We start from the raw sequence: 16,446 nt of genomic DNA on the forward strand, positions 1-16,446 counted from the left end.
TTAAATCATTGTTGTAGAACTCCACGTCTTAAATACTAATCATGCTAATGATAAGAGGAAGGGAAATTGTTAATTTGAATTTTAAATTGTACGGCGATGATATGTCATATGGTCAATGGACTGATGTTTGTTTCTTTAAATTTACTAAATTGCCAATGATAACAAACCTATTTGTGGTTTTTATACATTCATTCCTTCACCAAATACATGCAGTTAAATTAATAACAATTTACAAAAAAAATTACTTTAAAATCCGTTTCTACCACGTTTACATATTCGGCATCAGTTGTTTGTTCTACAAGACTCTATCAATAACTCAACCGTAAGGTTTTCCTCTTTACATGTTAGTCAACATATGGATAGCATTTGTTAAAATCTGTCAATTTTTGTTTGGAACATTAGTGTTAGTCTTTGGCACGCGGACCTTTTGAAATTAAAGTCGCGATGGAATGATTAAAACTAAATGAGGTAGTATGGGCTATCATGAATGCTTTACAACATATTGAGCACACAAAAATGCAATTTATTGTAATTGGATAGAATATTTCCTTTTTTTAATTCATCTTTTTAATGTATTGGTATACATAAAACTATTAACAGACGCCTTCTGATAAAGTCAAGCAAAACTTGGCTCTGAGATGAAATTAAACAATTATGAGAGATGATAAAAAGGGTGTGGCAGGGAATTTTCGAAGGGGAGGTGGTATCTTCAGACCACTTTTCGACAGTACAAAATTTCCACTAAAATAGCCTGGTGTAACTCTAACATACAACTCTTAAAAAAAGGATTAATGTGTGAATATATCAGTGCAATGTTATTGAAGAGCCCAATTAATATCCCCCCTCTTAATGACACAGTCATACCAAGGTAACAGAAGGTAACAGACTCCAGACCGATCAAAGCTAAAACGTTAATTCGAATGCCATATTATCAGTCGAATTGGAATCGCCTTTGTAAATGTGACTGTGCAGCATTAAATATGACAGGATCCTACATGGTTCTGTACCATATGCTTCAAATATGAGACGCCCCTGAAAAAATGATATGCTGCGCCTTATCTTCCCTCTCCCCACTCCCTCCCATGCCAAAGCTATGTAGGCCCATAGATGTGCTGCGCTAATTACAGGCACAAAGGGAAGAGGTGCCAAACACCATCTAATGAATACTTCCTAACTGGTGGTGTCTATAAATTGCTGTCTCACCCTCGAATATTCCCCATTTTCTAACTTGAGGTGCATTAGTTCCAGTCTTTCTAAGCGCCCCGGCGAGGACATACCCCGAATTGAAATTATCTGTATCTTGGAGCGTGCCCACTGGGACATCAAAACACCAATCATACCTCGATTTATTATGTAAGTACTTCTTCGTTTGATTTCTTAACTTTGAGAGCTTGCTTCTTCATAATAGCAAAAAATACACGCTTAGAAATGTTAGAACCTTCGTTTGTCCCGTATTTCGAACCTTTTAAGGTTCTTCAAAGAGGCAAATGTGGTCTAATCAGTCCTTTAGAACAATTCCTGGTTCTACAAGGATTATGATTAGGGTTCTCTTTTTAAGCTTTGGGGATCTTGATAATGAAATTAGTCAATTGCACCCCAGAGGTTGCATAATAAAACTTAAATAATTCCTCGTCGAATCTAAAACTGCTCTAAAGGACTAAATAAAATCTCGCAAGGTTCCAAATAAAGGACAAAAAAAGATTTAAACTTTTTAAATAAGATTGTATATGCGTTTTACCATGGACCTCTTAATTTCATGGTTTTACAGTGTGAAGTGCTCCTTGGAGAAATTTTAAGAACTAAAGATTGTTTAACTTTGCAGTTGAGACAAATCCACGGAAATTGTCGAAGATTTACGTGTAGTGTTTCTTATTGCAGTGGTCAAGAAAAATCTAACGAGAATAAAAACGTAGATTGCAACTGTCCAAAAAGAGGAAACCAAGGGAGCAAAGGGGGGGGGGGGGGGGGAGGTAGCAGTCCGACAGAAATGGAAATAGTATTGCGTAATATACATTATTTTGATGTTGGTAATGAAAAGCGACAAGCGAGGCCCTCCTTTCCGGTTGCCATCTCAAAAAAGATTAACAAATAATTTGACAGGAATTAATTCAAATAATTAAGTTAATCCTACATCATGTTGAGTGTTGTATAGGAGATATGCTTTTAAATTACATTGGCGCCACGATTCTGACAAACGTCAATACCTATATAGTTCCCACTGCCACGATTTGCGCCACGATTGAAAGGATGTTCTTAATCGTGGAGTACTCGTAGTGATCGTATCATATTGTATGAGGTCGGTCGTGGCAATGGTATTGATCGTAGTTTTTTTTTTCTAATTGTCGCGATCCGTAATACCTAGTTTCCACTATCACGATTTGCGCCATGATTGAAACGGTGATCTTAATTTTGGAGTAGACCTAGTGATCGTATCAAATCGTATCATATCATATCGGATTAGTCATGGCAATCGTATTGATCGTAGAAATATTCTGAATAGTTCAACAATTTTCGCGATCAGTCACGAAAGGCCAATCATGGCGCTCGTAAAGGATTTCATGACGGTGAGAACGAGGTATCAAGCACAACCCAAAGTGGGGTGGGGTAGTGATATTTATAAGTTTAAACTTAGTGATGAGAAACCAAATAAATTGGTATCAGAATTCGATGAATGGATATATTGGTTGGAGGTGCAAAAAAAATACACTGCATGATATTTGTTTTCTAGAAATTTCCGATCAGTCTCCAATTGTTTGTTCGAGAGAAGTTACATTAAATGAGTTACCATCTCTGGATAGTTATATTTGATTTAGCATCTTCAGGGGCATAATGAGACAATTTTTCGGGGGATGCGTGTTGGACATGAAAACTTGCAAATGAACGAAGCGATCAGTGAGGGAAAAAGTGTTTTATTTTATTAGTAATTAATTAAAATACATATTGGTTGTAAAAAGTATAATCGGTCAGATTTATGAGGACATCATGTGAAAAGTTTGATGTTGAAAATGCTGAAAGGGTCAGGGGTAGCAACCCCCATCGTCCAGCACTATACACAATCACGCATGTGGTACATTTTTCTTATGTACATTTGTATGTGCTTTAATATTGTAATATAGTGACATTGTAATTAACAATTCCGTTGATTTTCTTATGAAAATAATCAATCTTTGAAACACACAGCGAATTATGAATATCACGCGCCAAGTAAGAACCATATCGTTATCATTGATATGGCGAATTCAGGATTTACGGGGTGGGGGAACAATGTCCGCCGACCAAACTAATAATCAACAGAAAGATTCCGGAAAATATGGGCACATGCCCACTTGTAAATACTGAAAACAATTATTTTTTAGACATTGAATATTTTAAGTTACCGGTGTGATTTCTGTAAATAGTTCTACCGTTTCCCGATGGGTGACGAAATTTTGATGACACGAATGTTATCTGTGCCTTTGACACGTCATCCCGCACTAAGCCTGTGTGTTAAGTGACTAATATAAAATTAAAATATGCATGCATGAATTATGCACACACACACCCTCACACTGGATGGCTGGCCGTGACGTGTCAATGAAGGATTCAAGTTTTTATCTCTCCGATTTCCAAATATGGCTATGAGTTCCTCTTGGCTTTAAGCCACCGCATCAGTCGGTTCCAGTTCGGTCGCTTAACCGATTAATGTCGAATGATATTCGGAGGGATGGGGTGAGATGGGAACACTATTATGGCCTTCATAAAAACAAACAGATTTGTTGACTTATTGCTCAAGATAAAATGATAAATCAGAATTCCTTACAAGTGGGCAAATGGTAGAAGGAATCTAGAATTCCCCAAGGGTCGTGATATGTTGGGCAGGGATGACCGCCACTTCAAATTTTCAAGAAGTGAAACAAAAAGAGAAAAAAAAATGATAAGAAAATAGAATAGAGATTAAAAAAAGCATCAAAGAGAGAAGTTTGGGAGCATATAGTCATCTTGCGCCCCCTCCACATCACAATAAAATATCCTGCTGCCGCCCCTTGATAGGCCTATATAAATCATATGCCAAAGATATCAGCAAAATGGATGCCCTTCTGCATTATCAATATGTAACGATAGCTTCATTATAATATGGAAACATAGAGTACTAATTCATTTATATCTATATAAGAATAGTTTGTTCATTTTAAATAAAGACTTTATTATTAATTCATGAAATTAATTAACTTTTTTTTTAATAGATTGTGACAAAAAATTTGTATTCGAAGTCATCAAGACGGAATTTGACGAATTTTATGCTAAATTGGTTGAAATTGATCTCCATGCATGTACTTTATTCTTTATTAAGTCTTATAAATGCATTAAATTTATTATTCGGCGTTTCCAAGTTAAGCTAGTTACCATAATAAAAAAAACAAGTGGGAGTCTTAAACTTTAATGCATTTCCTATTGCGATTTTCACCCTGCTTGGCAACCTTTTCAAGAAGTGTAAAAACGTTTCATTGTGTTGTCAAAACCAATGCAAATCTGTTTACAAACAAATAAAGTAAGATAATCCAGTAGGGTACTTAAGATAGGAGGTAAGATGTCGTTAATTTGATGCACTAAAATCCCTGAGTGGCAAAATAATGACCTTCATTCAAATTGAATAACGATTTTGACCTTCTGGTCGGAAAACTCTTGACGTCCGTGACTTTCAACATTACTTATAGACACCTGTAAATCATGTTTAAAACCTGTGTAAAATTGCAAACGACAGCTAGACTCCATGCCTGCTCGAGGCTTGCTTGAAGTCCCCCGACCCGTTTTAAAGACCCCTTCCTATCATTACTAATCATAGTTTCTTCTTCCCTTTCTTCCTGCCAATTGCACTAGTGGGGATGCTCTGGCAATGTCGATACTCGATTTGCACGTAATCACAATAATATAGTCTAAACACGTACAGATGACTGATTAACTATTTAACATCTTGGATGGAATCGGTAAGCCCTCAAACTGAACTAGTACGCATAAAATTTTTATTATTTTTCTGCTAATATTAAAATGAATTTTGTTTGGATTGCCAAATTTTCACTTATATCTCTCAAAATCCTTAATCTAACTGAAGACGCCATTATAATAAAAAATGAAATGAAATAAAATGAAATAAAAATGAGATAAATAAATTAATAAATAAAAAATAAGATATGAATGCAAATAGGAATAACAATAAAATAACGGATTGAAATAAATGAAAACTTGAAATAATAATAAACAAATGAATACAAAATAAAAAAAGACCAAATCATAATACATATTTCGTTTTGTAAACCCAGCTAAGTGATCTGGTAATGGGACGGAAGTCTGAAAAGAGTTAAGATAAGAAAAAGCAAAAGAACAACAAAAAACTATGCTCATGAAAACGACGCACCCAAACACAAAACGCATTTCGTATACTTGTTATCCGTGCCAAAAAGTGACGAATAGACTTTGGTGAATGTATGAGCGCTAAATATCAAGTTCCTCCATTTGGAGACGGAAACATTGATTTACTGGCTGTGGATGTCAAGGTTTTCCGCCAGTGAGGGGTGAGTCGCTTTGGGGGGGGGGGGGAGGCCATTAACACATTATTTCCAAGTTCACCCGATTTATGGTGTATCATTTGTATTTCCGCTCCGACAGCCTCCCACATCCGGTGTTTCGTTGAAACGCTTTAGTCATATAGGCTAGAGTTCGCATAAGTCCGCCAAAATTTCAACCTGCTAGAAACAGAACCCTCAATAATTATGATAGTCCTATATTCGTCAAATCGAGCATCTTATGATTATCAACACACAACAAATTCAATTTGAATTATTCATGAAAAGTTTTTTTTTATTATGGTGTCAAATTATGTTACAAAGGTTAAGCATGGAAAATGACAATGAATTATTTTTTGTCAATTGATATGATAAAGTTAAAAAGACATATGCCAGTCAAAATTAGCCTTTCGCATTTACATTAATTGAGTCTTTCACAAGTGTCTATTCTTTATAATGCTTTCTTAACGATCGGAAAATGAGGAAATGTATTCAACAAACTAGTTCCTACCCCTGAAGCGATATTGTAACTCATTCTTCGGATCTTTCGTCACTCAAGAATTGAGGAATCGAATGTGTAACTTCTAAAATGAAGTCTTTTTCCATTCTGAAAGATATCTCAGTCTTCAAGAAACTGGAACTGAATACATATAATTTTGTCACGTGCTTGCACAGTACAATATTGGTATGTAACCTTTGAATTATGTGTTGTACATTATCAAAACACACAATCTACCTCTAAAAAATCAGCCTTCCAAACCGACATTGTAGAACACTCCTTGCATAATTCTCCAGTCATATCAACGGTATCGATTTCAAATCGACCGATAGTATGTCATCAGAAATAACGTAATCAATTTTGTCGGTCTGGGATCGGTTTCGCTGTGTGACTCTATCCTTATCTTTTTATCAGTCTCCTTAACCCATAACCGATCCATAACGTTACCCATCCCATTGGTATTCATGACCCTTGAAGGAACCAAACACCGGAAGAATGTTGTTTGGTCCCTTCCTTGGAAGACAAAGGGGTTATCACTCCTAGATCCCCAGGCATCCAAGACCGAAGGGAAGGGTGTCACCTACAGGAGAACCATCAAGGTTCCTGTAACACAATGCTCTGCAACCAATCGCCAAAACGACAATGACCAATCCGCTTCATCGTTGCCTTCGCGGTTTGTTCAAAACACATCCCATAAGCCAATCAGAATTAGCCTTTCACATTTACGATTGATTGAAAAGTTCTGTGCTACTGGGGCCAGTATACATCGGGTTAGTCATCGAGTGCATGCTTCCTGTTCTTCCTGGATCGCAATAGTTTGGAAGGGGGTACCGCGAAGTCAGGACCGCGCACAGGTTGTATTAGATCGAAATCTTTTCCCCCACTTGATCATTCATAGGCGCGGCCATCAATAGGAATACTACGGCTATATGTTCTCTTCTTGTAGGTTTATATATCTTCAATCAGCTCTGGTATTGACTGGGTTCTTTTGCTTTGGGTGACGCATTGCTTATCAGTCCTAACATCTAGGATTTACTAAACAACTTGGCTTCGCACTCTTTTCATTTTGGGTCGACTTTTATTGAAGTCCAGAAGATCTTCGATTCGAAGGTTTAAGAATGCTTTTATACTGATGTTTTGCTTCTGTGGACGTTGATGGGCAAACCTCTAAAGGCCATCTTTGATCTTTACACCTGATAGGAACCCGAATGCTGTTGTTGATCGAGGCTCTACAGAGCGATTACTTTGAACTTGGAGAAATTTCTAGATTTTCTAAAACGGTAGTGAATACGTCAAAACACAGATGTGTACCAGAATATTCAAATTCTTGTTTCCCATTTGTATCGTTGGTTAAGTTTGATTTATAGTCTGACAAATTAATATTTGCATATCTGCTGCTTGGACCAATGTCTCCTTTGTAGAATCCAGTGATGGACTCCTTTTAATTAAACATTAAACGCAATTTATATTTCTGCCTCTTGTCATGACTTGCATATTTATTCTTTTTGAATTCCACAGAACTTGTGAAGTCCACAACATACCAGGTTTCAAGATGACTAAGGAAGAAGCTGCAACCGAAGAGACCAAGACAGAAACCAAGACAGAGGCCGCCCCAGAAGCCCCGTAAGTTACAACTAATATATTCCGTTCATTCTCTTTTGGTATCCCCATGGTTCTTACATTAGGCCTGTATTATCATAATCTATATCCACGCACTTCATGGCTCTAGCAACATCATTTTTTAATGGATATTGAATAAGTTAAGTAGAAGGATTGCTACGTTCCGTATTGCTCTAATGTTATTGTTTATGGAATCTGTCGTCTTAGAACTATTACACTTCGATAATAGACATGACATAATCATCTGCTTGTTGTTAACTACATATGTGCTCATTAGGTTATGGAAAATTATTTTTATTTATTATGAAAAAGGTTGTTCAACGCTAATACAGACGAAAATCGAAAACTTGTAGAATGCTTAACATGTTTTACAAAAGCTTATTTTCATCTTTAGTTGTTCTTTCTGTGGAACTTAATCAAATAGATTTTTTTTTTATCATAACCTTTTTACTTAACCAACGCTTATGACATATGAAACATGTGAAGAAACCAACAATTTCTCACTGACTCTCATTCCCCATTTGCCTAAAAAAAGACATCATCACATTCTTCCCCTCCTCTGTGTGTAAGTGACTCGATCAGTTCCTTCAATGTTTCTTGTGCCGCATCATACTTATTAGGAATATCCTCCCGTAAGTTGGCGTAGACCCTGATGCGATAATGCATGTTTCCTTCCTATCAAGTCAACTCGACTGATCGCCAGTCAAATCTCGTTAAAGTCTCGTTTCTATGTCTCTTCCGGTAAAGAGGTTCACGTCCAATCAGTCATGTCAATGACGAAAGCAAAGGCCACGGCTCGTTCCCTAATTTCTAATCTTTTCAAGAAAAAAATGAGAAAAGGATTGATGTTACCTCATGACGTTATCCGACTTTGCCTAGCAGGAATCAATAAAATTGAAGAGCCCAAACTTTTTCAGTCCTAATCACCAATAAATATTATCAATTTTTTTTTATTTTCAAAAATATTCATGAGGACCTTCATGAATTTTCATTTCACTTACAACAGTAACAATATACGCAATACAACATTACATTTCTACATTTCCTATTTTTTGTCAACAAAATGCTTATTATTTAAGTCATTATTGAGATGATGCCTGCAATCCAAGTGTTCCACCTAAATTTGTGTTTTCATTTCAAAATTAATTTGTTAAATATATGCAATTTGCCGCCATCTAAAACCCCACAAGATGTACAGATTAGTTGCACAAATTAATTCATTCTGAATTGGTTGACAGAGACGTGGGACTAGTTGAAATTTGTCAAATGAGGGGTATTTACAGAGCGACCAAAATTAGAACAGAAACGGAAACGCGCAGACGTCAAGGACCACGCCCTACAGCGATCATTCACCACGCCTCCTCACTCTAAGATCCCGAAAAACATGAAGCTTATGCGTCATGAGGCTTTGGAATTTGATGATAAACCGTATTGCTCACTTATTCTCTGGAAAAGGAACTTCGAGGGGAGAATTCGTATTTATTTTCCTTTGGTTTTCAAAAGTTGAACAGTATCATCATGGTTGTTTGTCTTCCTTGTCACAGACCAAAGACGGAACCTGAGAGCAAGGTCGAAGAAGGACAGGCAAGCGGAGAGGGCGCTGCCGAAGAAGGAAAGGATGGTGAATCAAAACTAGAGGGAAAGACTAGCTCGACGTCAACGAGGAAGAAGAAGTGGTTGCCATGGCAGAGAAGAGAAGGAAACAGTGTTAAGGGAGCAGGTACGGGAGCCGAGCCTGCAAACAGTTCAGGTAGTTGTATTCCCCCTATCCCATCTTCTTTGTGTGTGTACATCTTTGGTTTATTTTTTACATGATTTTTATGTCGTTTTGATACCCTGAATCAAATCTAACTTAATCTATTGGTTAAACTTAGTAATTGTTGTTTAACAACACATAGTATTTTTATAGACTCTCGCAAACAGCTAAAATGCATACAATACAAAAGAGAAGTGGAATTAATTATATTGATTCCTCCAAATAAAAGAGATTCACACTACGTTCATTCTCATAATATAGTTTCGCACAGACAAGCTTGGTTTTTCCAATTAGAATGATTAGATTTTTTCTGTAGCCTATTTGTTATTGGTAAAATAGAAGGGGCAGAGTTTAGGTATTGATAATATGAAATAGAATGTGTAACATATATCGATAAAAAAATCATAGCACCAGTAAAGAGTGTGGAGCACTGTTTGAATTGCAGGAGATCTTTAACGATAAATAAGACAAGAGGAAAAGACACCAGGATGAAGGTGCGTTAGAAACCCTGAAGGAAGAACGTAGCGTTAGCAATAACTTTAGCCCCACCAACGTGGCAGGTGCTTCCCTTATAACAATCCCCCTGGCGACACTGTCAGCTCCGGCATGGCCCCACCAATTAGAGCCACCCACTATCCTGTGTGCGCAGCTGTCAAAGTTGGCCACATCAGTCCTTGGTTTCATATCCGACACCTTGATCTTCCCCAGTCATTCTGTTGTGCCCCTTTGACGATTCAACTATAATCTTGGGACTGGAACTAGGTCTGAGGACCACCCTTTTCGCACAATAAGTCACACAGCTCCAGTTCTTACACCTACATGCAACCTCCCTTGCAAAATTATCATAACTATGAAAAGTTTGTAACGAGCATAGTCAATACCAACTTATAATTATGTATGCAGTTAGATTTGGATGGCGCTTCACCCCCCCAAAAAAAAAAAAAAATACGACCATGAAAAAGAAGGAGAAAAAGAAAGAGGGAAGGGTGGAATACTATTTTATTTTTATATTATGTCAAAATCTATCACAAATCTGGATTTTTGTAATCGCACGCAACTTAAAAAAGAAAATTCCCGATACGCCATATCTGGCCCCTCAGTTTTTTTGGGCTCATTACACCACTGAGTATATTGAAATTGTTTAGGTTTCCTCCAGGACTTCGTTCGTTGTTCTCGCCGGAAATACTGTTTTTCTGGGGGCGTTGACGAACGTAAAGGCAATATAACTATTACAAAAATCTCTCACCTTCTCATGTGCCTTCCGCAGAGGAGAGGCAGCCCACCGAGGCCGAGGTCGACGCCGAGCTCCAGAAGCGAGTTCAAGACCTGGAACAGCAGAAGGCTGATATGCAGAGGAGACTCGGGCTACTCAGGAAGATCTGTGACTTGTCGAAGGAGGTCGGTGACATGAAGGGCGAGATTGATTCAATCAAGGTCAATGTTGTGAGGCCGGACGAGGTAGAGACCAAAGTACCGGACGAAGGTCAGTGAGATGGTAAATACCCATTTGCTTTTGCTTCTTAGATTCCTTATTAAGTTACTTATTTATTAGTTCACCATGTGTTCGGGGGAGCTTTTCATGGAACAGGTAGTCAGCGATTTTCACTGAGAACTGTTACAAGCTACAGCAATTCTTGCAACTGATTGGCTCAGAACAAGCTCGTCAGTGAGAATCAATGACAAAATGCATCAAGAAAAACTCCCGCAATCCCGTTTGTCCATCCACTCCATTTCGTCACAAGTTTGTCCTACCTATTGTTTTCATGTAAATTGTCAGTCTATCAGGGTTACCATTAACCTTCACTTGAAATACTTCTATTTTCAATTAATGGACCAGTTTACTAAATGTTTATATTCATGGTGTTTTTAGCCTTGGGGCCAACAGTAACCAACTGGGTCCAGATTCATTAAGCATGAATAGGTCTATGTAGTTTTCACCTAATTACATTGACTACAATACACAATTGGGTGATGATTCTACATTTTTGTATGAATTTGGGCCCGGTATTCCAGTAACATTCTGTTAAAGATTAAACTCTAGCAATTGACATACTGTATGCAGACATTGACAATTCTTGCTATGTCTGAAGTCAATATAGAATTATAGTTGCAGTTGGCGGAATCGATCCAATTTCAATCTAATTCTTTTAATCAAAAAAATATATTATTATTGTGCTATTTGTTGGCTGGATTAGGATTTAATGCACATTAGTTTGAGACGTCATGACTTGCAATTAGGCCTACTTCAAATGCACAGACAGAAGTGATACAAATATAATTATTTGATTCAATTAATTAACTAAAATTTATCATGATGTTTGAAGTCAGGTCTGTAGTCCTATTGTTGAAAACGTGATGTAGCATTTTCATTTCCAACGAACACAACCCAAATTAGAAGCATGGTTTTTGTTCTTCTGACCCATATCCACCACCTTCATTATTTGCAAATTTATCCATAAACTAAAACATTTTCCATAGTCCTAGTCCTCTTAGTGCACAATTATTTTATTCTTTTAATACTTATATCAGATTCATTCTGATATGCGTTTGTAAAATCTGAAGTATTTGATGGCTAAATCAGAAGAATTAGAATCTCAAGCTAACTCAGATTTGGCCTTCGATGGCTCCGAAACTGAACAACTTGTTATTGTCAAAGTATTGTTATCAACCGTCCTTTTGTAATTTCTATTTTTGAAACAGCCGAAATAATTCATATAACGTAAAGTGGAATAACGATGGGGAGTATTATGTTAACAGGAAGAAGAGATTATATTTGTATCCTTCGAGGCCTGGTTTACATTGAAATTGCAAAAGACTATAATGCAAGAACAAATTGGAAATCTTGACTTTGAAAAACACAGCTCTTTCTATTTGCGAGTCGGGCTAATTCCTTGATAAGAATTTCATGATCATATGCCAAAATGGAATAATTATTATTAAGACAACAGAAGGGGATCACACCTTGATTTCAGAAATAAACATTATTTAAAAAATGTTCATCCTTAATCGTTTCCACTTAAGAAAATCCGTTGTCCTTTTCTGGCGCCACACAGATCATATAACTATATGTATCTATTATTGAATCACTTTTATCATCAATCATCATCAATATTATCATCCTTTAGAAACTTATCAGCAGTCTCATGCCGCACACCCTTGCACGTAATAATTTTTTCTTTGGTACATCTTGAGTTTGATTGCCCTTTAAGACTCATTTAATTTTTAGGGGTACTTAAGAAGAAAATCGGATTTCGGACCTTATGGATCATTTATTTCAGCTTTGGAAACCTTTAACCTTCTTTACAGGAAAAGGATTCAAGTTCAGTTGATTTTCACCAGGTTATACACACGTTACTAGAAGGGTAAACCCTTAAGGGCGTTTTGTGTGTTCTTTTTTGCCCCTAGGGGTGGTAGGAAAACGTCTGTTTCTCGACATCCCTTAATAAGTGGCTGACTCATGTCCGCCCCAACACACCCGATGACCTAGGGCAAAGACACTCCGCACGCAACCCCCTCGAAGCAAAACAACTTTACTCTTTTAGAAACTCTAAGTTTTAAACTTATGAGTTTTATCTTAGCTTACGGCCGATCAAAATGCATTTGTATTCGGCCTTGCAGGATACTTATAGGGCATTTAAAGTTACAAAATTCATGGGGTTGTCATGGCTTTGGTATTTGACTACGTGGTTTCTTAAAGAAATAATAAGTTTGGAGATTTACGATCCACCCTTAATGTGAGAAAGAATCGAAATGATCATGATATACATCGAATTGAATTGTCAAAAATATTAGATAACCAAATCATTTCAGTGATTAAAGAGTGAAATGTCACGAACACATTTAGGAATGGCGATAAACGTTATCGATGATTAACGCGTTTGTGGAATGAATTTGAATTTGTGACGGGGAATGTGAATAGAATGTTGCGAGCGTCTTATAACAAGTTCTCAATTAATTTATATTTTGGTTGTGTGTTACAGGTAATGGGACAACCAAGCCGTTTGCGTTTCAACAGTAACTGATGAAACAACCAGATAGGCAAAGAGAATTAGACTAAAACTGAACTCAAAACAAGAAATATAGATTTATATTCGGCATGTCTTCAGTATGTAAGGCAATATGTTGATGATCAGGTCTTCATGTTGCTTGGAGGGATTAATGTTCTCAAGGGGGCCATGACCACGTGCAGAATGCGTCATCATACATCCATCGACGGATCAGATCATACTCGGTTTAATCTCCGTCCTGCGTACATTGCAGAGATAACGGAAAATCAACCGAACTGTCTTCCATGAATGAAAAACAACCTACACCAGCATCTTTCGACAGCTAACAGTTCAACCTGAGATCGTTGCGAAGACCCCGTGAAGCCTTCCTATCCTTTATATCCAAGATAATCTCTTAATGTCTCGACCGCAGCCACGAATGTCAATTTCAACAAGCAACAAGCAGCAAAGTGCAATGTTTCAGCAAGATCGCAATAATCGTTTCAGAACTATCCCCTTCAATCCCGAGTATAGAATGGCGATATGCATGATGAGTGTGGCAAGTGTACAACGGTTGCAAGAACTTTCCGGATGCCTATATCGCACAGAACGAGAGCGCCTATATTATCGTATCAATCTGTCTTTCTATAGATGATAGTTCAATCTATTCTTTCTGTCGTCGTCTGTTTCGCATTATATAGGTATTGAGGTAGTTTTGATGAGTAGTTTAGTAACTCGTATCGACCGTCGAATGGCCTAGTTAAAGCAGCAGTCCTCTCAGTTGGGTCTTCAAAAATCGTTTGAGGTTTCTATGACATCGGCGACGCAATAAAGGAAATACATGCACTTGATGTCATATCGACAGTGTTTAGTCAATTAACGTGGGGTAATCGGTTTAAAAACGCTGTTAGTTTCTTGTATAATTCTTTGTGGAATGACACTTATTTTCACGTGATTTGGTAATGATGGATCTTAAAGCTGCTGTAAGCCTGCCATAAAAAGCATAAATTTACGTCCTTTTTGTATAATAGCGATTTTTGTATAACGTTTCTTAGGGAGATATTAGTCCCTTATATTATGTTCACATAGCCAGCGTATGGATGCATGAGTTATATTTAGAAGGGAAAACTTTTGATTAGTACAAAGCTGCAGAAATATAGATAATCATTTGTTGTGGGTGTAATCTTGTATTTTAAGTATGTATTGACAAATGATTAGGATAAAGATCAAATGAAAAGTTTTGACATACAAACTCCTTTAAACAATCCGCTGGACATCTAATTCGGTGAAGATCTCATTGATGTAACGCAGTCAACAAGATTTGTGTGAACTTCGGGATGTTCACCGACTTAGATATGCAGCTGTGTCGTGAAAGCGATCGACCCCTGGTCTGACCACTCTAAAAGCCTTCTCTCTACAACGATGCAGAAAGCTAACAAAGCCGGGCAAAAGTGCAATATTATGGACTGAAACATCGAAACCATGCTAAGTATTCACTCTATTGATAGAAATAGTGTTTAGAAATAGCTATAAGAATATAATTATATACATTTCGGTGCGCATGTTAAGTATATGCACACACATATTATGTATATCATATATTTGTATTATAATATTTGTCACGTTAATTGTAACGCACCCTTTCTAATCTTGTACAGAGCTCACTATATATAAAGGACCCTTTTTCAATTTTCACAAAAAATGATTTTTTTTTTCTTAGAATGGGATTTCGCTTGCTATGCCATTCAAAATGACGTCCAGTATTTAAATGGCGCAGGTAAATGTGACATCTGCCATGTCTGTTCAGCGCATGTTCACCAGATCAAAATGTTTGGACACCACTTTGTTACTACATGGCAATACGAGTCCCAAGAGTATTTAAGTTATTCAAATTTATGTTCGCGTTCATGATGATGTAGTATAAGGTATATATAGTATTGCTCATTGTATTCATTTCTTTCTGTTTCGTTGATACCTAATAAATTGTTTACTTTATTTCAGTTATATGCATGACACCAATTTTCCTTCTTAAAATGTAAAACAATATATTATTGATAAGGAGTAGACCGGAACACTATACTGCCGTACTTTGGCAAAAGGAAGCAAGTTATAAAAGTATAATTTGTTGTAAATGAGGAATGTGTGTTCGTCATTTACATAGGCGTTGATGCAATTAAACAGCATTATTTCTTCAATATCTTTCCACAGAACAATCACTTCTTCCCAAAATTTTGCCTGAACGTGCAACATACAAAGGGTGTTTCAGAAACACCAATAACTCAAATTTGACTGATGTGTCACTTGCTTCCTTTTGCCACAGTTGGGCAGTATAGTGGAGCAGTGGGGGCATCATAGGCCTACATTTTTGGACTCAAGCATGGAAAGCCTAAGGGCCGTTTCCGTTTCGTTAGCAGATCTGACAGGAAAAAAAAAACATCAGTGAGTGTCCCTTCTTTGCATGCGAGCGCACGCATTCCACCTTGGTGATTTTCATGACATAATTCAGACAAAAAGCGTGGATTCCCTTAAAGACCCAGACCGAAGCTAAATGTGATGTTGGAATGGAAACTCTTTAAGCTACAGAAAAAAATATTTTGTGCATATTAATCGGTTTGATTCACAAAACCTCAAATTAACGTCATGGTCTTAAGGCCGGTGAAAATCACAACAGAACCTATTTTCGAAGTCCCGTTCGAAGGCCGGTAATTGGGGCTATTCTTTGGCAAAATTCTCATCTGGCAAGACGTAAAAATGCATAAACCTTGCAGTATTCGGTAGTTATATTTTCGATTGGTATGTGATTTGTCAAATTCATTTTGAGGTCCGGTCTCTTCACAAGTTCTTTCTTGGTATTAATGATTCAATTCTTGATAATTAAATTCATTATATCGAACACTGGCGTAGACAGGTCTTCATACCGGTGGGGGTGTCATTATCGGCCAGCTGCACTTATGATTTTATAGTTACGAATGTGTGTGTGTAGGGGGGTGTGGTTGTACATCGGAGGACAGAATACATAATGATGTATCTGTGCCTTACATTGTA

The 16,446-nt window shown here is 37.1% G+C and overlaps 1 protein-coding gene across 12 annotated transcripts; it reads left to right on the plus strand.

Annotated features, from left to right (window-relative positions):
* Positions 1 to 1,103: 1,103 nt before the first annotated feature.
* LOC129261134 (uncharacterized) lies at positions 1,104 to 15,405 on the plus strand. Of its 12 annotated transcripts, none has more exons than XM_054899186.2 (5): positions 1,104 to 1,353; positions 7,558 to 7,662; positions 9,204 to 9,409; positions 10,683 to 10,910; positions 13,396 to 15,405. In XM_054899186.2, the coding sequence occupies exons 2-4, from the start codon at positions 7,592 to 7,594 to the stop codon at positions 10,904 to 10,906; spliced, it is 501 nt and encodes a 166-aa protein (XP_054755161.1). In that variant the 5' UTR covers positions 1,104 to 1,353; positions 7,558 to 7,591; the 3' UTR covers positions 10,907 to 10,910; positions 13,396 to 15,405. The 12 variants fall into 12 exon arrangements, with proteins under 12 accessions (XP_054755161.1, XP_054755160.1, XP_063955257.1 ...); XM_054899185.2 differs by having other exon boundaries at positions 10,683 to 10,898; XM_064099187.1 differs by lacking the exon at positions 1,104 to 1,353 and adding an exon at positions 6,726 to 6,893.
* The last annotated feature ends 1,041 nt before the right edge of the window (positions 15,406 to 16,446 follow it).

This window comes from Lytechinus pictus, chromosome 5 (genome assembly GCF_037042905.1).
Source record: "Lytechinus pictus isolate F3 Inbred chromosome 5, Lp3.0, whole genome shotgun sequence".
Classification (NCBI taxonomy): Eukaryota; Metazoa; Echinodermata; class Echinoidea; order Temnopleuroida; family Toxopneustidae; genus Lytechinus; species Lytechinus pictus.